Raw genomic sequence first — 24,573 nt, forward strand, 5'->3', positions numbered from 1 at the left:
GACCACAGATGAAATTCAAGCTTCCTTTGCAGAAGTAGACTACCCCTCATTAGGAAGAACTGAGAAATGAAAGGACCTTGCAGGGTTCTCTAAACATTCGGGAGAAATCTAACTCTATCAGGGGTTCTCATTTTTATTTTTCAAGTAAGATATGGCTGTAACTTTACAAGAAATATGGAAACTATTTATTTAAAGGAATAGAAATAAACACAATATAGCTAGAGCCAACTATTAGAAGGATTTGGAGGTTGGTAGTATATAGCTGTCGGTAGTGTGCTTGCATGAACTGAGTCCCAGCACACAGCTCAGGATTCAAGAAAGTTCAAGGTCATCCTCAGCTACATAGCTAGTTTGAGGTCAGCCTGGCTATATGTGACTATCTCAAGAAACACAACATGATTTTAGGAGCCTTCTTCAGAGATTTATCTGGTTTTGTTTGTTTTTGAGGCGGTGTCTCACTATGTTGTTCTGGACTCCAAGCCAGTGTCACGCCTCCCAATTAGGACTACAGGGGTAGGTAGACTGCTATGCCTGACTCCCCCTCAAGAGATTAAATTCCCTGTCATTTAGACAGTATCTCACTGTAGCCCAGGGTAGCCTCGAACCTAACACTATTCCTGCTTTAGCTTTTCAAGGATTAAGATTACAGGTATGTACTACCACACTGGGCTCAGTGATATTATTTTTTTCTTTTTCTGAAAGGAATAGAGGAGAGTTATCTTATTGAGCAACCTTGAATTCAAGAGGTAAAAGAAGTTTGAATATGTTAAAAAACAAAACTGAATGTTTTCTGGACCATGTAGTCATGTCATCAAACTACGAACTCACACCAGTCCTGTCATCAGAACTCAGGAGTCTTACCAGCTGAAGACACAGACGGTGGCCATATGCAGCTGAGTAATGAACTGCATTGTATCCTTGCTTGTCCCGGATCCCGGGATTTGCATCATTTCTTAGTAAGTATTCCAGGCACCTAGATACAATAACAGCAAAATGAAAATTCTGAAAGTTACATTAAAATACTTTATTATAAAAAACACTGCCAAAAAAAAAAAAAAATACCCACACACCAAAACTAACCAGACCCAAAGACTATAAAACCCAATAAACTTTTCTAAACAGTAAGAATAACCATTTGGAATGGAAACTGTGGGATTTCACACTCAATTTTATATTTTTAGTATCAAATACATTTTTAGATACTAATCCACATTCAATTCATTCATTCATTCATTCGGAACAAGGTGTGTATGAATGTATTAGAAATAAGGCATCTCTATATAGTTCTGGCTATCCTGAACTCTGTATTCTAGACTGGTCTGAACTTAAGAGATCCTTCTGCCTTTGCCTCCCACCACACCTTGCCTTTCTAACTACATTTTAAACCAATGATTAAATACTGGTAATTATTAGTTTGTTATTAAAACTTTTATATCCATGATTACATACTATAAATATTATATCCAAACTATAATTGCTTGGTTTTTTGTTGTTGTTGTTGTTAATTTTATTAGGCTTTTAACAGGGAAAAGGCTCTTTTCTATAATTAGTTGGGAAGAAGTCTAAGTAACTACTGGTTTCACACAATGGGGCTATTATATATGTCAGGTACATTTGTGCATTGGGTCATTACTACCATTTTCTTAATTTGGTCTAAATCTCTGAAGTCTTAATTTTGTTTCAAAAGTACAGGCTAAATTAATATATAAAAACTGTATGTCGCTGTAATACTACTAATGCTTTTGTGCTTGATAAATTATCAAGGTACAAGGTATCTAACAATATAAAACTCTTAAAAAAGTTTTACCAACCTGTTATTATCCAAACTATAGCTGGTGTACTGTTTTGTAAGCTGCTAAGCCATACACAACAGATTTGCACACTTTTGTCTATTAATATTATTCAGAAGCATGGTTTCTGACAAGTCAAACAGTACTCTGTTGAGATTAAAACTTGGCTCACAAGGGTCTTTGAGTACTATCAGACTGCTAAAAGATTAAGGGTGTGTGTGGGTGTGGAGAGGTGTTATTCACTCATTCAGATAAGGGTCAATATACACTCATAAGATGGCCAGAATCAGGTTTTTAAAAGACAGGGTTCTCTGTGTGGCCCTGACTGTCCTGGAACTCATTCCGTAGACCAGGCTGGCCTTGAACTCAAGAGATGTGCCTATATTTGCCTCCTGGGTGCTGGGACTAAAGGCGAGTGCCACTACCACTTGGTAATATAGTTCTTGATACCTTAGCTCTGTAGATTTAAAAAAATATTTTTTATTTTTAAATATGTGTGTCTGTGTGTAGGCATTCACATTTTGATGCTAATCCTTATTTCTTTTCTTTTTCAATGTATGTGTATGTATGTGTGTGTGTACACAAGTTGTGTGCAGGAGCGTACAGCCACTACTCTCTGCCTTATTCCTAGAGACAGGATTTCTCATTGCATCAGGAGCTTGCTTTTTTTAAGCCAGGTTGGTGGCCAGTAAGCTCTAGTGATCCACCTGTCTCTGCTCTCCACCCCAGTGCTGGTTACACGTGTGTGTAGCCACATCTAACTTTTTGCATGGTTTCTAGGGATCCTAACCCAGGTCCTTATGCTTGCACAGCAATCACTCTTAACTACAAACCCATTTATCCAGCTCCTAACTGCTATTCCCCTAATGCTGAACTGTCTAAAACCATTCAGACCTCTCAGGGATTACTTTCAGAAATACATATAATTACCCTCAATGATAACAAATAGCACCCTTCAAGCAGGAATTGCCTGATATTTTGAACTCAATTATCTGGTCCCAAGTGGAAGGAAAATAGGCTCGTGAAAATTGTCCTCTGACTTATATATGCGTGCCCGTATCTGCACATATATCAACATACACATGTACAAAGTAGCAATAATTGTGTGTCTGGGTATGGTTATGTGTGTCTAATGCGTGTGGAAGTCAGAAGACAACCCTGGGTATCAGACCCCACTCCCATCTTTGAGACTTGTGAACTCCCAGGGATTCTCCGGTCTCTGACTTCCACCACACAGTACAAATGCTATAATTCTAGGTGTTTACTACTGATTAGGATTTACAGAGATTCTGAGGTACTCAAACTTGTGAGGTCAAGTGCTTTATTCACTGAGCCTCTTCCCCAGTCAGAACCAGATGTATTTTTAAAAAGGATAAAGAAGTGAAAAGCAAAACATAGACTTTTAATGTTAAATATAACTTCCCAGAAGTATGTTTTTTAACATCTTTCTCTAGGAGTCATTATTCTTTCTAACATTTCACTCTTTGCTGACTCAGACACATGGGGATAACCAGAAACACTCAAGATCTAAACTGCTGTTTTCATTGAGTTTATTTTAGTCTAAGAAAAATAAAAAAAATGGATCTGACAATGGATTTCTTATGGAACAGTTTATATACCACTTATCCTGTCTTCTCAACCACCACTCTTGACCAACATTTACTTGGCCTGATATCTAATAATATTTATTTAAGCAACATGTACCTACTATGTGCCCATCCCAGAACCTGGCAGGCAAACGCAGGCAATCTCTGAGCGCAAGGCCAACCTAATCTACAGATCAAATTCCAGGAGAGCCAGAGCTACACAGAGAAAACCTGCAATGAAAAACCGAAAACCAACCAAACAAATACTATTTTGTAGGAAGGAGAAAAGACCATCTTCTATCATATTTTTCAAGTAAGGGCCAGATGCTTGGAAGACAGCAGCAGGTAGGATTTAGTAATAATTAAAAAAAGCCTTTATTTTACAAATTGTGTATTCAGGGAATAATAATAAAAATACAAAAGGGAAGCACATTTACAGTAAAACAGTCCTCACACAAAGACGCCAATTTATAGAAATAGTAACCCTCTTCTGCCCACGTGGTACTTACTTGCCATCTGTGTCTGACGTAGCTGCATAGTGCAGTGGCGTGCAGCCTCTTTCATCAAGGTCATTCACACTTGCTCCTGATCCCACAAGAGCAAACAGGCACTGGTAATTGCAGTTGGCAGCAGCATAGTGCAGTGGAGATCTTTTGTGACCAAATTAACACAAGAAAAATAAAAGCCAAGAATATACATTTATAGACAGAGCACAGGTGACCCTTACTCCACACATTTAGCTATAATAGTCTCCTCTATACAACCTCTATTTTTTGCCTAGAAACCTAACACTCTCATTTTAATAAAATGTCCCATTGACAAAAATGTCCCATAGTCCATGCCTTGAATGATAAAAGCAAAGAGGAAAAAAAAAACAAAAACAAAAGCATAAACAAAGAACAACAACAACAAAAACAGAAGCATAAAAGAGTTGTTCTCACTAGATTTCTCAGGCAATAAGCTAGGCACAGTCTTAGAGACTAATTTCCTACCCAGAAGAGCTCGTGTACTGCTTTAAATCTCTAAAGACTGAATAACCATAGCTAATTTCTAATTACTAACATCACACAGAATACTATTAAACATAGGAGCAACTATTTTAGGATGATAAAAATAAGACGATTCTATGATTTTATTAAATGAAAACCCAGAAATTATGGAAAGTCTGATTCAGAGCTTCTTACAGTGTATTTTCCCCCTCTAATTCATTTACCTGATGCCCAGCTATTACAGAGATTTTTAAAATGCAGTTAACCCTGGAAATATAAAGCTACAAAATTCATAATAGAATATACTTCAAAACCCTCTGTGCTATTTGTTGCATGGAATGTACAAATAATTACTAATAAGAAAATTAGCTATGAAATTTCATCTTGTGGGCCATTCAGTCCTTCTATTAGTACATTTATGAGCTCAGTTTATTCCTCAAGTATTATGGGGTCAAACAGCATTTAGTTTCTTCTATTCATTTCTTCCTACCATACACAATCCTTTCTCTTTTTCTTCTGCATTGGTACTATTATAAACACCAGTACACTCCCACACATTTCCTTCTGATTTATACCCTTCCCAGAACAGTCTGACAAACACAGCTTTTACCTGCTCACAAATATTGCTTAGACTGTCACCTACATCTTCCAAACAAATTCAAACGGCATTTACTTCTTTTCTGCATGGTCTTAATGTATTGTGTGTGTCTACTCCTGACATGAGTAGGAATGGATAACAGAAGCTTCAACTGCTATTACTACAAATGCTAGCAGCAGGCTAGACAATGAGATTTTATCCTTTTGTAGCTGTTCCCCTGCAGATGTAGTCAGCAGGTTATATGGATGTGAATAAGAAGACAGAGGAAAACAAAAAAATCACACATATATTTGTAACCTACTTTTTTCCTTCTAGTAGTGGGAAGTAGGGTTTCTCATGAAATGACCTGGGAAAATTTTAGGTGCTATGTGTTTTTTCTGAAGGCACTTTGGTTCAGTGAAATTTTAAATTTCCACACTATGGTTATGGGAAGAGGACAATTAATATCAAGAAGGACAGAGCTGGAGAGATGGCTCAGCAGTTAAAGAGTACAGGCTGCTTTTCCAGAGGACCTGGAGTCTACGCCCAACACCCACATGCTGAGCTCACAATGATCTGATGCTCTGCTCTTTGGCCTCCATGAGCACTGTGCACACGTGATGCATGGGCATACAAGCAGACAAAATGATTAAGATAAATTCTTAATAATCTAAAAGGAGGGCAGATGTGGCCTATGGCTGTAGTGGAACCCAGTTAAAAGACTGGGCTTGAGAACACTTAGCCCCTACTGACTTTGGCTGGCTAGTGTGCACTGGTGCTCTTTTTTTTTTTTCCTTTCAGCAGTGCTGGGATCAATCCCTGCATATTTGAGGAAGGTAAGCCACATCCCACGCCCTACTTCAGACTCTTAACTAATCATGATTACAACTCAAAAGATCCTGTGTGACACATAAAATTATATTTCAGAAGTTGTTAAAGGTCAAGCAAACTATTTGGTAAGCAAATTTAACCTGGTTTTACCGAGTAGTTAAATCACAGATTACCTTCCAAATTTATCCTTTTTGTTGAAGTCTGCACCAGTATTTAGCAGAAGGTTTAGGCACTCCAAATTTCTAGTTAGGGGAAAAAAAAAGTTTGAAAGTATAACTGTCAGTGATTGTATTATAAAAATGGTAGGCTTAAAGAAGCATAAATGCATATTTTAAAATGAGGATTACTTTTTTATTTTATAAAAGATAAAACATTAAAATTCATTTGTAAGAGATCCTAAGAGATTTTTAGAAAACCAATACTTATATTTAAATGTCTTAAATTTAAGGGATTTTAAAATACTAAATTAAAATGAACTAAGAACAAAAAAAGCCCTGTATCCTTAAAACACATATAATAATAGCAAGTGAATGTCCTCCACTGTCTCCTAAACTATTATTACTTATTCAAACTGAACCTTAGTTAAAACTGTAGGACACTCTTGCACGCTTGTTATAACTTTTTATAAACCTAACATCAGCTTTTTATAGTATAATGACTTCTCCTGTAGGCAACACACACACACGGTTTTTAACTGACATGTTCTCTGGTGGCCTTAAAAGGACAAAGGACTGATTCACATATGTTCATCATCTCTGTAATTTAGACTTGGTGTCATTCTTGGTTCAGCATAATTGTTCTTTGAAATCACAGAAAAATATTAAGAAGTTATCACTAGAAACAAACCATGAATGAAATGGCTTAATACAAATCTAGATTGTCAGAAGCATTAAGTTAACGGAATGCCTTCAGAGACCAGACGTTCTGTCATCCAGCAGAACTAACTTTCCCCGCAGTGCTTCTTAAAACTAAATCTAAACAAGGAGGGTGGTGCGTGCTCACAATTCCAGCACCTCAGAGGCTGAGGCTGGAGGACTGATTGTTAAGGCAGCCTTGGCTACATAGCAAGACTCTGTCTCACAAATCTAGGAGGAAAAAACCTCAAACAACATAAATAAAACTTAGTCTAAACTGTTCTAATCACAATTATTTCTTCTTCTCAGCCAAGACATAATTGTATCATCAACATTTTTTCCTGAAGATACTATTTTTAAAATACCATTTACAGAGTATGGAGTATATTATTTAGAATATGCAAATATTTTTTATATTCTCATAATTTCATGAACATTTTTATTTGTTGAGACATTATCTTCTTTTATAAAAATATTTCCTTTTGTAGGTTTTTTTCCTTCCTGGCTTAAGACTTATTACTTAGTTGAAAGAAGACAAAAACAAAAAACCTATCGCCATCACCAAACAACAATGAAAAAAACAAAACCAATTTTGGCTACCCTTGACTGTCTTTTGTTAAACTCCAGCCAGTTTCTATGTTGTGGCAACTCAGAACTAATGAAGAGGAATAAAGAGAGAGCCTCCGTGACTGGTGTTGATCTCTCTGGACTGAGCACAGGTGCTCTTGGGTGTCTACTCTAACACTGACTTCCATCATTCCCTCTGTACTTGAAAAGAAATGAAAACACTATTAACATACCCTCCAGCTGCAGCTGCATGGAGACAGGTCCTGCCAAAATCATCTGGGGTGTCTATGTCAAATCCTGTAGAAATGAATATATAGCTTCTCTCATATAATATTAGAGATGTATTACTTTGCATTAAGACAGTATATAAAAATGTCAAATATCACGATGTTCTTTTCAATCACAAGCAAACCTATATATTCATAACAAGTACAAAATGATTAAGGAGATGTAATGTACAAAACTACCAAAAAAAAAAACAGTACAGGTTTGTCAGTTTTACAACAAATGCGATAGTGCTTGTTGAAAGACTATACTAGGAGTGATGGGTCACACCTTCAGTCTCACAGTCCAGCTGCACAGAAGGCCAAGGTGGAAAGATCCCTGGAGCCTTGGCTAACCTTGGTAACATGGTCTAAAGCCTGTCACAGGCAGGCAGACAGACAGGCAGGCAGGCAGCTAGGCAGGCAGACCAAACCATTCTAATTTCTAAAACGCTACCACAATGGTAATAACAGTCAGCAACACAACAAAAAAGAAGTGAAGTATCGATAAAAGACCCAAATATAACCCTTTAAGAACATAAAGTGAAAAGCTTTTGTTAGGTGATTCTACAGAAAGGTATTAATTAGGTGGCTAACAGATCACTCTATGCTACTAGTGTTTCTTTCACAGGGATTAAAGATGCTCCGCACTGACTGCATACCCACACAAACATATTCTAAATATTGAACTGTACACATTAAATAAGTGAATTTCTAAGTGTATAGCACACAAACATCTCCATAAAGCGCTTTAGCCAGGCATGATGGTACACACCTGTCATCTGAGCACTTGGGAAGCAGAAACAGGAGAATTGCAAGTTCAAGGTCAGCCTTGGCTCTACAGACTCTCCACTCATCATCTCCCTCCCTTCTAAAAAAAGGATATGTACTTTGTTCCATGTGGCTATTATTAATACCAGGGAGAGATTTTAGTATTTCTTTTCATGCAAATTGGAAATGAACAGTTTCATATGAATAGTTGTCAATACAGACTTAAATAAAACAACCACAACAATGAATTTACACACATAAAAATATATCACACACATTAACAAAAACAACTCCTCCAAACCTCAGAAGAGTGCCTCACTATATAATACTTTCACTGAAACCACATTTATTTCAGTAAACATGAATGCTAATATTTTTATATACTGAGAAATACAAAACAATTAAAAAATAATGAAATCGTCTATAGTCAGTAATTCAATCAATTTAAAGAATTATAGTTTGCAATAATACTGATAAAATCCACACCAATTATAGTTACAGCATTTTAATCTATGTACTGGTAATGAAGTAATAATTTAATGAGCCTATAAGATATCCTTATAGGACTTTTAATTCTCAAAACAAAGACCAACGAAACATGCCAATTAAGGTATTTTGCTTCTAGGACTCACTGAATAGGACAAGTTAAGAAGACTACCATTACTGCGTAAAGGCTGCTCTACAGACACTCTACACCATGCCAGCAACTGACAAACGGAATCAAGTCCAAGAATAAAGCATTTTTCAGAACTGATGAGATGACTGTGACCACAGAGGAGGAGAGGGAGGAGGCAAGAAGGGTGAGAGAGAGCGTGCAAGCAAGCATGCACAAACAAGCCAGTCTGTGCAAAGCCCCGCTCACCTGAGGAGAGGAGTTTCCTGCAGCAGTCTGAGAAGCCGCTTAAGGCTGCCAGATGGAGCGGGAACATCCCATGTATACCACGCCTTAAGTTAAGAGGACAGAAACGTCACCACAACACAGAAGAACAAAGTAAGTTAAATATGTCATAGAGACAGCATTTAAGTAAAAGATAACTGGTTGAGCGGAAATCTCCTAATACTTTACTTTGGAAAAAAATCTGGCCAATTACTGAAACGCGGTGTAATTCATCCCTTAGCTATATTTTCCAAAGCTTGTTTTTCTAACCTCAGCACTATCATCATTATAGCCTCACTGTGTATATACAGGTCTATATTATAAATGTTGAATGCCCAGCAGCACCTCTGAAATACATCATTGATACCGTTCTCCCCAACCAATTGGGGGTATTTGCTCAGGGAGCAAAACTTCTGCCCATTTCACCCCACCATTTAAGATCATTTCTGCAAGGTAGTATGCTCAAGAATGTTCATCTCAGTCATTCTGTAACGGTGAAAAATTGACAGAAACTTGATGGTAAATAAGAGAATACTGAATGCATCTGCACAAAGTAAAATTAAATCCCATAAATAACCAGTGATATCTATAGAAATGTAAAAAATCTCAAGCCTCTATATGGCTAATTCAATATTAATATACATTTTTAAACCATAAAAATCTCTTATTTAGTAGCATATCACTTACAAATATATAGTTTACAATTGTTCAGGAATACTTATAAAAACATACAGAAACTGGAAACAATTTGAGTATGATCTTGACTTTATACAAAATAATGCATGTTTTAAAAGCTTATAGGGCAACTTTAATACGTAAAATAATAAAGAGTGAACTTTTTGATTAAAAAAGTTGGGGCTGGGGAGCAGGAAGGGACCCCTTTGTTCCACCACCTAGGGGCTCCTGGAATTTGTACAACAGAGTTTAAAACCACTGTCTAGAGATGGTCCAAAAAATAGCATTTGGTGTGTATAATTGTTGGAACTTCTGGATTAAAAACAAAGGAATCATAAAAGTTAAAATTCTTATCAAAACTTTGTATTATTTATGCTGGGGGGAAAAAGAGACAGAAATGTAAAAACATGCCACACTGACTAATCAAATAAAATTATACATAGAACATTTCAAATTTACCAATGTCAAAAATATAAGGTAAAACAAAACAAAACAACCCAAACAAACAAACAAACAAACAAACAAAACCCACGGAACAAATAGTCAAAGCAATTACTACCACGCAGAAGATCAAATGCGCGTTTCTACTGGGAACAGCTAGAAAACTCTAGCTCCTCGCTTTTGTTCCTCCCCAGATGGCTACCACCACCTCCATGAGCGCTACTCACTTCGCAGTGTCGGCACCACTTGTAATAAGAGTGTTGATGAGCAGCTCATGGCCATACCGGGCTGCTATGTGCAAAGGGGTATTTCCATTCTTATCTTCACAGTCAATTACAGCTCCTGCAAGAAAGGATGTAATGTCAGGCACTAGATTACATAACAGTTTGGACAAAACTGTTAAATGCAATGTGATGTAAGATGTTGGATATCGCAATTCTAACTAAATCATTCATAGCATATTTACTGGAGTTACTAAGTGCATATTTAAAGCAGTTTTGTGAATTGAGCATAGGATTTAAACATATTTTAATCTAACAGAAGGGTTCTAGGTGCAGTGAGTCGAGAGACTACGATGCTAAGGACAATGCTTTAGAGCAGCACTTTAGGGTAATCCTGTGCTTCCTGATGACGACTGCTTATAGCACTTTACAAATCTTTACATCATGAGCTCTTTTTAACCCCTTGCAGAACTCCAGCAACAAAAAGCTAACAAAGAGGTTCTTGGGGAAATGGCTCAATGGACAAAATGCCTGCCATTAAACCTGAGCAACAGAGTTCATGTTTAAGTCGTATCGGGCATGGCAGCACCCATCGATAGGCCAAATGCTCAGATGATGAGCTGGGAGATGGGGATGAAAACATCCCTGCAAGTGTGTGGACCAGCAGCTAATATCTCAGGCCTGGCGTGTGCACGGCAGAGGGTGAGGACTGTGCCTGGGGCTGTCCTCCGACCCCCACCATGTACACTACAGCACTTGTGTTCCTTTCTTCCACTGTCTTTCTCACACACATGCACGTGGTGCACAAGGAGAGAGTCAGGTAAATATTCATGTACATAGAATAAAAAAATTAACAAAATCTTAAAAAGAGCAATACAAACCTTTAATAAGAATGAAATCTTAAGGACTATTAACAAACAGTCCTTTGGAACACAGTCTGAGAAACAGATTTGCATTAACAGACATAAAATTATTTTATTTAAAAGTTTAGTTTGTCTAGTACTAATTCAAACACAAGAGAATAAAGTACAGAAAATAAATAAAAAACCCAAGAGTTCAAAATGCAAAGAGGGAAAAATGAAAATGCAAAAAAGCATATATCAATATATATTACATGTAGAAAGGTAGCTAGCTATCCAATTAGAAATACTGGGGGAAAAAAGTCAACACTAATTAAAGTAAAATTCAAAGGCAAGATGGTGCATGCGATAAGAGTGCTCTGGATTCAAGCCCAGCTGAGGCTATGCAAAAGACTCCTCTCTTCCCGTTCCCTCAAAGGACAAAGAAATGAACTAATAATTCAGAAGAATAGAAATGACATATATTTCCATGAATATATACTGAATGACATATATTTGTGGCATTTTATCCTGTGTTGATTTTCAAGAGATTTGAAATAAAAAAAAAAAAAATTTCAAAACAAAACAAAAACCAACCACATAAAAAACCCTCAATTAAACTACATTGAAGAAATAAAAGAAACAAACAGAAATACTTTTTACCACTCTGGATAATGGTCTGTGATCTGGAGAATCTACCGTGGAGGGCGGTCATATGCAGTGGGGTTTTTCCATCTTTACTCTGAAACAACGGAAAACGTAAATTATTCAGTTACTATGCTATACCCGGAATATGCATCCCTCAGTTATACTTTACATTTTATAAATACTACTCAAGAAGCAAGTCTTATGAAGGTATGAACTGGCTATTTATTTTTTAGTATGTATATCAAATAAAAAACACATGAAAATCTCCATGCTTACTATTTATACTAATCCTGTGTGGCACTGTAAAGGTAACCTTAACATTCCACTCTACAGGTAGGATATTAAAACATAGGCTATTAAATGATTCAACCAAGGGCACCATAATCCCAAGTCACGATGTGCTTCCCAAGTTTAATATTGGAACTTTCGCCTTGCACCGATGCTTTCATTGTGTGAAACCTGGAACCTCCCACCTTGAGTCACTGTAAGTCATTTAAAAACCATGTCTTAATTTGTTTACAGTAATTATTTGTAATCAATGCTGTTATTTTCTTGAACTATGTAAAGTCTTCAGACTGGCTGTGCATTTCTATAGTTCAGAAGAAATTCCAAATGTGAAAAACAATGCTCAATTGATAATATTATCTTCCTAGTTAAATGATGTCTTTTTTATCTCTAAAATCTTTCGGTGAGTTAAACTATACAAAGGGGAAAAACCTGTTTTGTGTTCCTAACCCTTTGGCACTATGCAGCATGCCTTCTCAACAGATATTAACAAATGTACTAAGTTTGTCCTAATCCTGTAAAACTTTTCATGTTATATAGACACGAACAGTTATCAAAGTATTTGATTCTATAATCTTGCTAGCTTGTTTTGGGACACGGTCACACGATGTCAACTCAAGTTCACTACATATCCCAGAATGGCTTTGAACTTGTAATCCTACCACATCAGCCGCCCAAGTGCTGGAATTATAGGGATACACTACCACACCCAGGCTGCCTCTTTAATTTATATTATTTTTGACCTTTTCTTCCTCAAATGAAAATGAGGATATTATCTACATTTTACATGTCTGTTGCACAGTCTAAATATAACCAACTTTGTAAACCACTTACATAATATACCTATACTTCTTATTTTATTCCTTTAACCAGGAGAAAGAGCAGCAGAAATTTAACAAAAGCACTCTAATTTCACATTTCCAAAAATTTTCACGGACACTAATTTCAACTTAGTTTAATTTTACCAACAGCTATTTTTGTAGACAAAAAGAAAAGCAAATAAGAATGTATAATAAAAACAGGATTCATAATATAGTGAAATTGGTAAGTATGACTTCAGGTAACATTTTTAAGTCTTGTAAACAGATCTTAGGTATAACATGTTAGTCATTTAATCCTCACAACCCTGAGACAGATACTACTATCTTCAGGCCAGCGAGATGGCCTAGCAGGAAGAAGAGCTCACTGCTAAGCCTTGAGTTTACATGGTAGGCGCAGAGAAGATAATCCTGCAAGTTGTCCTCTGATCTCAGCATGCATGCAAGTTCAAGACACACTTTAGTAAGTGTAAAAGTATAACAAGATTTATATGAAAATATACTATTCCTTCTGTTTTATAAGCAAGAAAACAGCCTGAGATTAAAGAATTCCATTTTGTCTTCTAGCTAGTAAGAAATAATGCCTTCTATAAGCTTATAGAGAACATTACAGTAGTTTTACTTTCCATACACTGATCATAGAAGGCATATATACAAAGGAAGGAACATGTAGAGAAGGTAAATATACAAAGAAAGAAGAGCATTAACGTTACCATTTGAAAAATATGCCTTAACACCAGTAGGACAGCATGTCTATTTCTCTTTGAACTGAAGAAAAAATTTGGAGATTGTCTTTAAGGATCTAAAATCATGTTAAGTGTCAAGAAGAAATTAAATTTTAAAATACTTATTTATATATTATTTCTTTTTGTTCCATGTAAGTGAATGTGTCATGGGGCAAGCTTCTTCTATTATGTGGGTTCCAGGGATCAAACTTAGGTTGTGAGGCTTGGTGGTAAATGCCCTTGATCTGCTCAGCTATCTTGCCAGCAAATAAAGAGAAGATCACCAACATTCTGGGAATTGTTACCAAAATCCAGTAAAAATAACAAAAGCCACATATTTTATAGTAGCTTTATGCTTAAACTTTAGTGTGATACATCTTGATGAGCTGAAAATTTTATTCTTTTATTTTGTTTACTTTCTGTTATTTCTTTTATTTTATTTTATTGTAAGGCAGGGTCTCAGTACATGGTGCTGGCTGTCCAGGAACTCACTATGTAAACTAAGGTGGCCTTGAACTCTCTCAGAGACCCACCTGCCTTTGCCTTCCAAGTGCTGGGATTAAAGGCATATGGTACTACTACCTAGTTTAAAAAAAAAAAATCAATCAATCAATCAATCAATCTATCTATCTATCTATTTTGTTTTTTGTGCAACAAGGTTTCTTTCTATCTATCTATTTACCTATCTACCTATCTATCTATCTTGGTTTTTTGAGACAAGGTTTCTTTTTGTAGCACTGGATGTCCTGATGCTCTCTCTGTAGACCAGACTAGCTTCAAACATAGAGATCAGTCTGCCTCTGCCTCCCGAATACTGGGATTAAAGCCATGTGCCACCACTTCAGGTTGAAAAATTTATTAAGAACAGAACAGCTGGTCTTGTTCACAAGCTCAGCACAGAACAGCTGAAGCAGGAAGAGCTCTGAGCCTGAGGCCAGGCTGGGGTATGCAGAAAGAAACTGTCCCAAAATAGAGATACTCAGGCATTGTGCTATACTCAACTATAAATAATCCCAGCAATTACGAAATAGAAGCAAGGCCAACCTCAATATAGGACAAATTAAAGGCCAGTCTGGGCTACAAGAGAACCTGTCTCTACAACAGGGAGAGAAACTGTTTTAATTAGGGTTGCTACTGCTGTGATGAAATACCATGACAAAAACAACTTGGGGAGGAAAGGGTTTATTTGGCTTACATTGTTCATCACTAAAGGAAGTCAGGACAGGAACTCAAACAAGGCAGGAAGTGCAGGAGGCAGGAGCTAATACAGAGGCCATGGACGGGTGCTGTTTTACTGCTTGCTCTCTATTGCTTGCCCAGCCTGCTTTCTTATAGAACCCAGGGCCACCAGCCTAGGGATGGCCCTTACACAATAGGCTGGGCCCTCTCTCATCAGTCCTAATTAAGAAAATAAATAATAAATGCTTTACAACTGGATCTTATGGAGGCATTTTAAGTGAAGTTTCTTCTTTTCAGGTAACTCTAGCTTGTGTCAAGGTGTAAGTATAGGACTAGTCATCCGAGAAAGAGAAGGAAAAGGAGACCAGGGGACACAACATGACACGACAGAGGAAGTTAGGGAGTAATACAGCAGGTAGAAGAAGCTGTGTATATATGCAACCAAAACAACCAATGTAATGCGGCTCAAGTGAAGAAAAGTTATGTATAGAATAGCCAGGAATGGTGGTGCACGACTGTATTCCCGGCATATGGGAGGCAGAGGCAGGCGTATCTCTGAGTTCAAGGCCAGCCTGGTCTACAAATCGAATCCAGGAGAGCCAAGGCTACATGGAGTGACCCTGTCTCAAAAAACCAAAAAGTTATAGAAACTAGACCATAATTATGTTTTAGAGCACATTTACGTTTACTACTCTTGAAAAAAAATCAAATGTTTAGAAAGCCAATGATTATAAATTTAAATTCACATTTCAAGTTCCATATTTACAACAAACTGGTGAGAATGGCGGGAAGAACAGCGAACTCTAGGGGGATCAACGATCAGCAAAACGGTTCTCCCAGACAAATGTGAAGGCCTTGGCTCCTTAGCCAACAAACACCGACTTGACAAATACAAAAATATAAGGCACAGAGAATTCTTGTTGGTTGAAAACCTAGAGCTATCAATAATCTTTGTACAATTTGATAGCTAGGTGGCATTTCAGAAATCATCAACACAAGAAACATGCTTCAATGGCATTTAGCCCCAATATAATCCAGACAACTGAATTGAAAGGACTATTACAAATTGTTAGACAAGATTAAGGCAAGTTTTATCAATCTATTGTAGGCTGTTGCCTTAATCACTACATCGTACCTTTTGCCAATTAACAAAAACCATTATGTCATGTACAAAATCCAGTACTGAATTTTATAAATTATTAAGGATACAGGTCCACTGTTTAGAACATTTTGTAAGTTAAACTTCTTAGAGAACAGATTCCCAATTAAATTTTAAAAGAGAAGATAAACAGAACCAATCAAAGGTATTACAGACAACTATAAACACACTTATATGAACCAAGTGACTCATTATCATCAACTTGCATAAAATATTCATGTCTAAACGTTAGTGTATAAATTGGTTTCTTTAAAATCTAATCTTTATCCTTTAAATATAGCAGCATATAGCTGAAAAGTCTATAATAACTAATGATATTTCCATGAAATACACAAAGTAATACAGGTTAATTAATTTTAGATATTTTATATAAACATGTATCACTAAAAAAAAAACCAACAAAAAACTTCTGAGGTCCATTAAGATAAACTGTAATTCCTTTTACCACAAAAAAATTGTTATTTTTCTGGGTTGGGTAAGTTTTCAAGTAAAGAGGCTGGAGAGATGGCTCAGAGGTTAAGAAGTTTGACTTCCAGCACCCATTCCAGTTCCAGGGGATCTAACTCCTACTTCTGGCCTCTGTGGGCCCTAGAAATGTATACAAGTGAAATATCAATATGCATAAAATAATAAGATAATTTAAAATTTAAAAGAACTTTAAAAAGATAGTTTAGCCCACAGCATAATAAAGACTCTTTTTTTGGTTTCTCTGTAGCCTTGGCTGGCCTGGAATCACTCTGTAGACCAGGCTGGCCTTGAACTAAATAGAGATCCACCTGCCTCTGCCTTCCTAAGTGCTGGGATCATAGGTGTGCGCCATGGCGCTCAGCAACAGAGGCTCTTAATGATACTTCTGGTCTTCCTTGCTTGAGCATGACACAAATAAATCTGTCCCTCCTGTGAGGGAGGGAAAAGAATGAACTCCCACTGGACTTAATGTTGATTTACATGCCAAGTAGGTCAGTGTTTTCACTGAAGTTAGGCAAGGCAGGGCTCATCTATATCCACATTCAAAATGGGCTGAGATTCTCTGTAAACAGTATTTGTAAGCTTACAGATTTTTACTAATCCTAAACGGTTCAATTTGATTGACTGTAGTTTTTCTTCCATGGGTTTGTCAAGTGCTTAAATGACAAACTGATGAATACAGGAGCAAACAGTGAAAACACCTTTTGACAATCTAAAATAATCATGTACTATAAAATAATAATGCTTGAAATCTTGGTTACCTGTGTTTCTCACAGAATTACACATTGAAGATAAATTTATTTTGCCTCCGAATTTTAACATATTTCTAAAATGCTTACCTCACAAAAAGGCCAAGTGACTATTTTTTATGTGTAAGACACCAACAATGTTTCTATCCTAACACCATGAAAAACATCGTAACAGAAATTTCAGAAAAGAACAATTTCAAAAAAGTATTACAGCATGACTATCCATATACATATCATCTCAATTCTAGCACTAACATTTTTACTCCATGTTTTTCATCACATTATCAATACATTATTTGATGCTTCAGAGGTAGTCACAGGTGTCATCACTATGTGACAATCAGGATGTATCATTATTCAACACCTATCTCAAAAGCACCTGTGGACGGTTTTCACAAGTGCTTATCTACAGCACACAAAGCCCTGTGAAAGTAAGAAGCTACACCATTACCCTATACGAGCTCCTCATGCCCCTTGCTCAGGTGACCCTTTCTTCCTTCCCATGGGCAACAATGCATCTGTTATTTTCCCCCAACTATAAATTCTGGAATTCCAAATAAGCAGAGTTCCATCTGTTCTAGAATCTTACATAGAGGGAAAATGTATTAAATTCTTCCTCTGATTCTTCGGCATAATGTTTTAGAGATTTAACCATAGGCTTTTTGGGGGTGTGGTAGAGGGGGTTGGCAATAGAGATAGGTCTTACTGTGTAGCTTGCTGGCCTCAAACTCAAAGATTCGCTCTCCTCTGCCTCCAAAGTGCTGGGATTAGAGGCGTGTGCTGTCACCGCCTGGTCATAGTCCCATTCTTCAGTTTCCCAGTAGATCCTTTATAATTGTGCATGGTATTTTATGAACGCTGTCTTAGACATTAACCAAATACTTTAAAGCACGGGCTCTGACTCCGTCTCATACCTTGATGTTGACATCAGCCCCATTGCCAACCAGAAGTTCTAAACACAGTGCTCCATGTGTTGACGCGGCAGCAAAGTGCAAAGGAGTGAATCCTTTCTCGTTCTTCTGGTTTACGTTAGCACCACAGTCTACGAGCTCGTTCACGACAACATCTTGTCCATTGTAACAGGCTACGTGAAGAGCTGTGTTTCCATAGGCATTTGCTTCATTCATCTATAGGGAAAAATGGGAATGTGAAGTAATTCTTCTACTGCTGCCATAAGCTATTTTAAATTATTAATTATAGAAAAAGTGATAAACACAAAGATGAGGTGTATAATGCTAAGGTTGTTTTAAACAACAACAGGCAATTTATGTTAAACGGACTACATAGTTTAGAGAATGTGCTTCACAAATACAATGTTAAATTCTTCTATAAGAATCATTTTAAGAAAATAAAAACAATGTATTTCAAAAGTCTTTGAGCTAAGGGAGAATTTACTGTAAATGGTAAATAGAAACAAGGGTACCTCATTCATCTGTTTCAGAGACCTTTTAAGGCCATTATGCTAATTGGTTGAAAAAGAGCTACAGAAACTGTTGAGCAAAATGAAACTTTTAGCCACCTTGAACTTTCCAGGTTCCCAACAATATTTGGGTGTTTTGCAACTTTTCCCAATTCCCACATTTTTCAATGTCTTTCTTGTTTTCAGTGAAGTGTTTCTCACAGCCCTCAATTTATGTAGCTCTATAATCCTGTCATGTCTTGTCTAACTAGAATCACATAATTTTTGACAGTTTTTGCAATTAAGACTTTGTTAGCTGGGTGTGGTGGTGCATGCCTGTAATCACAGCACTCTGAGAGGCAGGAGCAGGCAGATTGCTGTGAGTTTGTGGCCAGCCTGGTCTATAAAGCGAGTCCAGACAGCCAAGGCTACACAGAGAAACCCTGTCTTAAAAAAATAAAAAACAAACCAAAAAGCAGAAAAAAAACCCCACACTTTATTGTCTTCCTCTCTTTGCACTCTCCTTTTTCCTTATCTACTGCTTGGAAGAACTAGTAAGTTTGGTCCACATGTCTCTAGAGTTAGTAACATTAGAGCAGGGATGGTAGCATACACTTTTAACCCAAGCACTTGGAAGGTGAAGGAGGATTCCAAATTTGAGGCCAACTTGGGCTACACAATGCAACTGTCCACAAAACCAAAAGAGTAAATATAATAAAAGTGGGAATAAAGAACATGTTTTCAAGCATGGCATATAAAAACTACATGCATTCTTATTCAGGAACCAAATATATACTAAGAGAGAAGCATCCCTTCCTAGTAAAAAAGAATGGCATTACTATAGTGTTTATAGTACTTACCTCTCTCCCCTCTTGCTTTTGCCACTATCCCATAATGCTGCAGTCATTTAAAATAAAGTTAGACTTACTGGCTCAGAAAACTAAGCATAATACAGACTATAGTAACACAGCTGTCTGATCTGCTGGTTCCCAGAGAGCTGGAAGAAACAGAGCTACAAGAAATGAAATGTGATGGAAAAGAAAAACTTTGGGCAAATCACTCATCTTTGGAATGGGTTTTAACTCTACATATTTTGACTAATTATGAAGTACACTGGCTATTTTTAATGTCAAGTTGACACAATCTAGAGTCATCTGAGAGGAAGGAACCTCAATTGAGAAACTGCCCCCATAAGACTGGGCTACAAACAAACCTATAGTGTATTTCCCTAATTCATGATTGAGGAGGAGGGCCCAGCCCTTTGTGGGTGTGCCATCCCTGGGCTAGTGGTCCTGGGTGCTACAGAAAACAAGATGAGCAAGCTACAAGGAGTAAGCAGCACTTCTCTATGGCCTCTGCACCAGCTTCTGCCTTCAGGTGCCTGTTCTGACTTCCTTCAGTGATGAACAGTGATATGGAAGCATAAGCCAAACAAACCCTTCTTTCTCCAAGTAGCTTTTGATCATGGTATTTCACTGCAGCACAGTAATCTTAACTAAGACAAATATATTGATCACATCAGTATACTAGCCAGTGAAAGAGTCAGAAAGATCTGATAAAAGGATATTACTGTTAAAGAGGTATTTGGTACAAGATGTACTGCTATCTTTCAAACCTAAGTTCTGAGAATATAATAGCAAAACCACAGAACAATTAATTTTATACGGCTCAATCTATATACCTACATCAACTCCAAGATCTAGAAGGTACTTGACTACACTGATCATTCCACTAGAGGCTGCTGCATGAAGAGGTGTGTAAGACTTCTTATCCTTACACGTCACTTCAGCTCCATGAGATACAAGTAATTTCACTACTTCGATGTGACCTGAAAATACATTTTCAAAAACAAAACAAAACAAAGAGACAAACAAAAAAACCATCAGCACATAGAAATTATTAAATATATCCTGACTACTTAAGAAATGTAAAACAGCACATTAATTTTAGAATGCACGATGACTAATAATTCATGCTGTAATACAAGAGGATTAAAAAAACCCAAGAATTCAGAATATTTTTGACAAATGATAGAGAGAATAACTAAAAAAACAACACAATTTACTATGTTATCTAGTGTTAACTTTGACTAGATTTTGTTCCTCTAACTCATGGTCATTTAACATCTTTTGCTTTCTCTTTGACCTTATGATATCTTCTGTCAGGTCATGACATGACACAGCAGGAAGGAAGGCGCTGGCCAGATGACAGCACTGTCATGTGGACTTCCAAAGCTCCAAAATTTGAAAGAAATTAAACTCTGTTCAGGATAAATTACCCAACCTTGAATATTTTGTTATAGCAACACAGATCAAGAATGTACTATTTTTGGCAAAATAAAACATACCTTTTTAATCGTGATCAAGTGTATCAATGACAACCAAGCCATGCTAGGCCCAGACTAGGATCCACACACTTTATTACTTTGGATGCTCAACTTCAAGCAAGCCATAAAATTATTCTGGCCTTCATTTCATGAAAATAGTCCATTAGGTCAAACCAAATTCCTTTGTAGTGAAAGTGACTCCACTGACTGTGGATATCTTTTTAACACAAAATGTGTTATTTTAAATCACATACACTGTTTCTAAACTGTCTAAATGAAGAATCTATCACTGACTATTCAGAAACTCTCCAAGACTTAAGGATATAAAATTCCACATGGAGTGATACACTTTAGGATGAAACAGAACTCCTTCTGGCTATTTTACCTTCAATTAACACAAGAAAAAAATTCCTTGTATAAGAAGAGGCACATAGTTTTGGCACTAAACACCACATATTCAACTTTTGGTCATCAAAATAGGGTATGTGACCAAAATGGTACCCTTACAGGTAAAAGTGAACACGGTCAATGCCAGTGCTGGGGAGTTAAGAAACACATAGATCTATGGGGCTTTCTGGCTAGCCAGTGTATTAAACTCTAGGTCCCAGTCAGAGGCCCTGACTCAGAAAATAAGGTAGATAATTCCTGAGGAATGATACTGGAAGCTGACTTGGCATACATGTATATCCATGTGCATATGTGAATACATGAACACACACCCACAATCTTAGCTTATAATAATAGGGTTTATTTTTTCTGCAGTGATGGAGATTGAACCCAAGGCCTTGTGCATACAAGGCAAACGCAGTATCACTTTAGCTATACTTCCAGTTTAATAAGATGCTTCTCAATGCATCTTTACAACTTATACGCCAATAATGCAATAAAAAGAAAAATGGATATGAGAATTAACACCCATTTTAAGTTAAACATCCCAGGCCACTGTATGAGACGTCTCTCCTTTTATAAGTTAAGAACAGAATTATTTCAGTTTTTATAAGCTAGGTCCAGTGTATTGTTGCAGCAACCCTCTTCTACTTGTTCTTCTTGAGCAGCAATCTCAGATAGTATATGACTTATCATTTTCTTAAAAATGCATAAATGCAAAAAAACACGTTTTCCCTAAATATATACTGTCAAAAGTAAATTTAAAATGCACATACCCATATATGCTGCCCAATGGATTGCACGTCTATCTTTCTTGTCAAAAGCATTAATATTGGCACCTCTGGACAAGAGTAGTTTGACCATCTGAAATAAAAGTAAATAGTTTATTGAGATTTAGAGTAGAATTGTTCATGAATATGTCTTGTGATTATTCAGCTTCTCTGGCACTGACTTGCTGCAGTTGAAGGACATTTAATATAGTTATGATGACGTGGGAGGGGGTTCACTGTTACTGAAGTCCAGTTGCAGCCTCTTTAAGATGCAGCTTTGCAACTTCGTGTTTTGAGAACATCTAAGTAAACACACACTTCGACAGTTTAAAGTTTGAATACTTAAATAGAAACTGTATTGCTATTTAAGCCTGAAGTGTTAGTAGAAAGTAACTGTCTCATACTAGTAATGTCTGAAATTTAATTTAATCCCTCATGGTAGAGCCACTATATTTAAATCAAATTATTACAAAGTCCACTTATCTCATAATGAACTAATATTACTACTACTAATAATATTAATAAAACATATTTATAATTGTTTCTCCATTTTGTGATCTATGCTACAGTTGATGCAAGGATTCATGGCATTGCAATGAAAAAAAATGAGGCCACTGTATTTACAGCTGCAAAATCTTGTGAATACCATTCTAAAACTGTGCTTTTGTGTCTGCAAAATGAAGGACTAGAGTCTGGGCACACTGGAGTGCAACTGTTGTTTCAGCTGCTCTAGAAGAGGCTGAGATAGGAGAAGAGCCTGGAGTCTGGAACATAGCAATATTTCACCTTAAATTTAAAAATGGTGTGGGGAAGGCTGGGAGAGAGAACAGAAATCACTGGGGGGGAGGGGGGATCTCTGAGATGAAGATGGTGGAAGGCCTCCAGGAGTCTATGGCGGTGACCCCAGCTGGGGTAGGGAGCCTGGAGAGGCCATCTTCTGTAGCCAGGCAGAACTTGCAATGGAGGGATGGGTACACCAACCCATCCATTAAACCTTTAACCAAAATCTGCCCTGCCTACAAGTAGTGCAGGAATAAACATGGAGGAAATGGCCAATCAATGACTGGCCCAACTTGATACCCACTCCATGGGAGAGAGCACACCTGGCACTACTAATGAAACTCTGCTATGCTTGTACACAGGAGCCTAGCATAACTGTCATCTGAGAGGTTTCACGCAGCAGCTGATGGAAACACATGCAGAGACAGGGAGTCTTACAGAAGAGTAGGGGTAAGGATGGAGGGAGCTGGAGGGATCAAGGCCACCACAAGAAGAACTACAGAATAAACTAAGCTGGGCCATGGGGGTTCACAAAGACTGAACTACCAACCAAAGAGCATGCATGGGCTGGACCTAGGGCCCCTACACATATGTAGCAAATGAGCAGCTTGTTCTTCATGTCGGTCCCCTTATAATTAGAGCAAGGGCTGTCTCTGACTCTGTTGCCTGCTTCTGGATCACTTTCTCCTAGCTGGGCTGTCTTGTCTGGTCTCAGTGGGAGAAGATGCAAGTAGTCCTGCTTCAATTTGATGTACCAGGGTGGGGTGGTACCTATGGTGGGGGGCTCCCCTTCTCTGAGGATAAGGTGGTAGGGAAATAGGGGAGGTGTATGAGGGTGGGATTGGGAGGAGAAGAGGAAGGGGGGCTGCAATTAGGCTGCAAAGTGGGAAAAAAATTAAAAAGGGAAGTGAAGAGTACGGACAACAGTACAAAAAAGAAAGAAACAAAGCAAGAGAAAAGGAGAAGCCAGGCAGGCAGAGAAAAAAGTGGACAAAGGTTCTTCTAACTCTGGTCCAACTAAGCTAGCTGATGCCTGATTAAAGATAACTAAACATTTTGTGTGTGTGTGTGTGTGTGTGCAGAGCTCGGTATCGGGTGCCCTCCTCCATGTTTCACCTTAGTTTTTGAGACAGGTATTCTCACGTGGAGTTCACCAATTTGGTTAGGCAGGCTAACCAACAAGTCACAGAGATCTTGCTGTCTCTGCCTCCCTATGCTGGGCTTACAGGTGCACACCAGCACACCAGTTCTCTGAGTGCTGGGGATCTGAACTCAAGTTATTACTCTTGGTCAGAAAGTACATTATGGAATGAGTCATCTCCCCAGCCCTGTGATGACAAATTTTCTTAATCTGTTCTCTTTTGACAGTTCTATCACTAAGGAATTATCTTAAGCTAGAAGAAAGCATAGTTTCTAAACATTGCCTTTCTCTGCTATTATCCTTCCTTCTGAAAGAACAATGAAATTGCAGTTTCTTGACAATGATAGAACATATCTCTTGTGTGATCCTATAGCTGACAGTCTTGTTATTCTAGGTCATTATGAAATTCTAGTGTATGTGTAGTAAGTATGAAATAAACTTTTTAATTTGGGAAAACT

At 37.4% G+C, this 24,573-nt stretch overlaps 1 protein-coding gene across 13 annotated transcripts in view; it reads right to left on the reverse strand.

Moving 5' to 3' along the window:
* Ankrd28 (ankyrin repeat domain 28) overlaps positions 1 to 24,573 on the reverse strand; it is a 147,624-nt gene that overhangs the window by 24,561 nt on the left and 98,490 nt on the right. For 12 of the 13 annotated variants that reach the window (XR_009594155.1, XM_021641749.2, XM_021641750.2 and 9 more), the window contains 10 exons: positions 22,201 to 22,288; positions 20,397 to 20,539; positions 18,227 to 18,439; positions 11,945 to 12,023; positions 10,449 to 10,563; positions 9,091 to 9,173; positions 7,428 to 7,491; positions 5,947 to 6,015; positions 3,886 to 4,026; positions 862 to 973 (listed from right to left, as the gene is read on the reverse strand). Coding sequence is in view for 12 of the 13 variants with exons in the window: in XM_021641749.2 (XP_021497424.1) it covers positions 862 to 973; positions 3,886 to 4,026; positions 5,947 to 6,015; positions 7,428 to 7,491; positions 9,091 to 9,173; positions 10,449 to 10,563; positions 11,945 to 12,023; positions 18,227 to 18,439; positions 20,397 to 20,539; positions 22,201 to 22,288 (1,107 nt within the window). In the remaining variant the exon portion in view is untranslated. Of the gene's footprint in view, positions 1 to 861; positions 974 to 3,885; positions 4,027 to 5,946; positions 6,016 to 7,427; positions 7,492 to 9,090; positions 9,174 to 10,444; positions 10,564 to 11,944; positions 12,024 to 18,226; positions 18,440 to 20,396; positions 20,540 to 22,200; positions 22,289 to 24,573 lie in introns of those variants that run through there. The other variant, XM_060390866.1, reaches the window with a different exon arrangement.

Source organism: Meriones unguiculatus, chromosome 9, assembly GCF_030254825.1.
Source record: "Meriones unguiculatus strain TT.TT164.6M chromosome 9, Bangor_MerUng_6.1, whole genome shotgun sequence".
Taxonomy (NCBI): Eukaryota; Metazoa; Chordata; class Mammalia; order Rodentia; family Muridae; genus Meriones; species Meriones unguiculatus.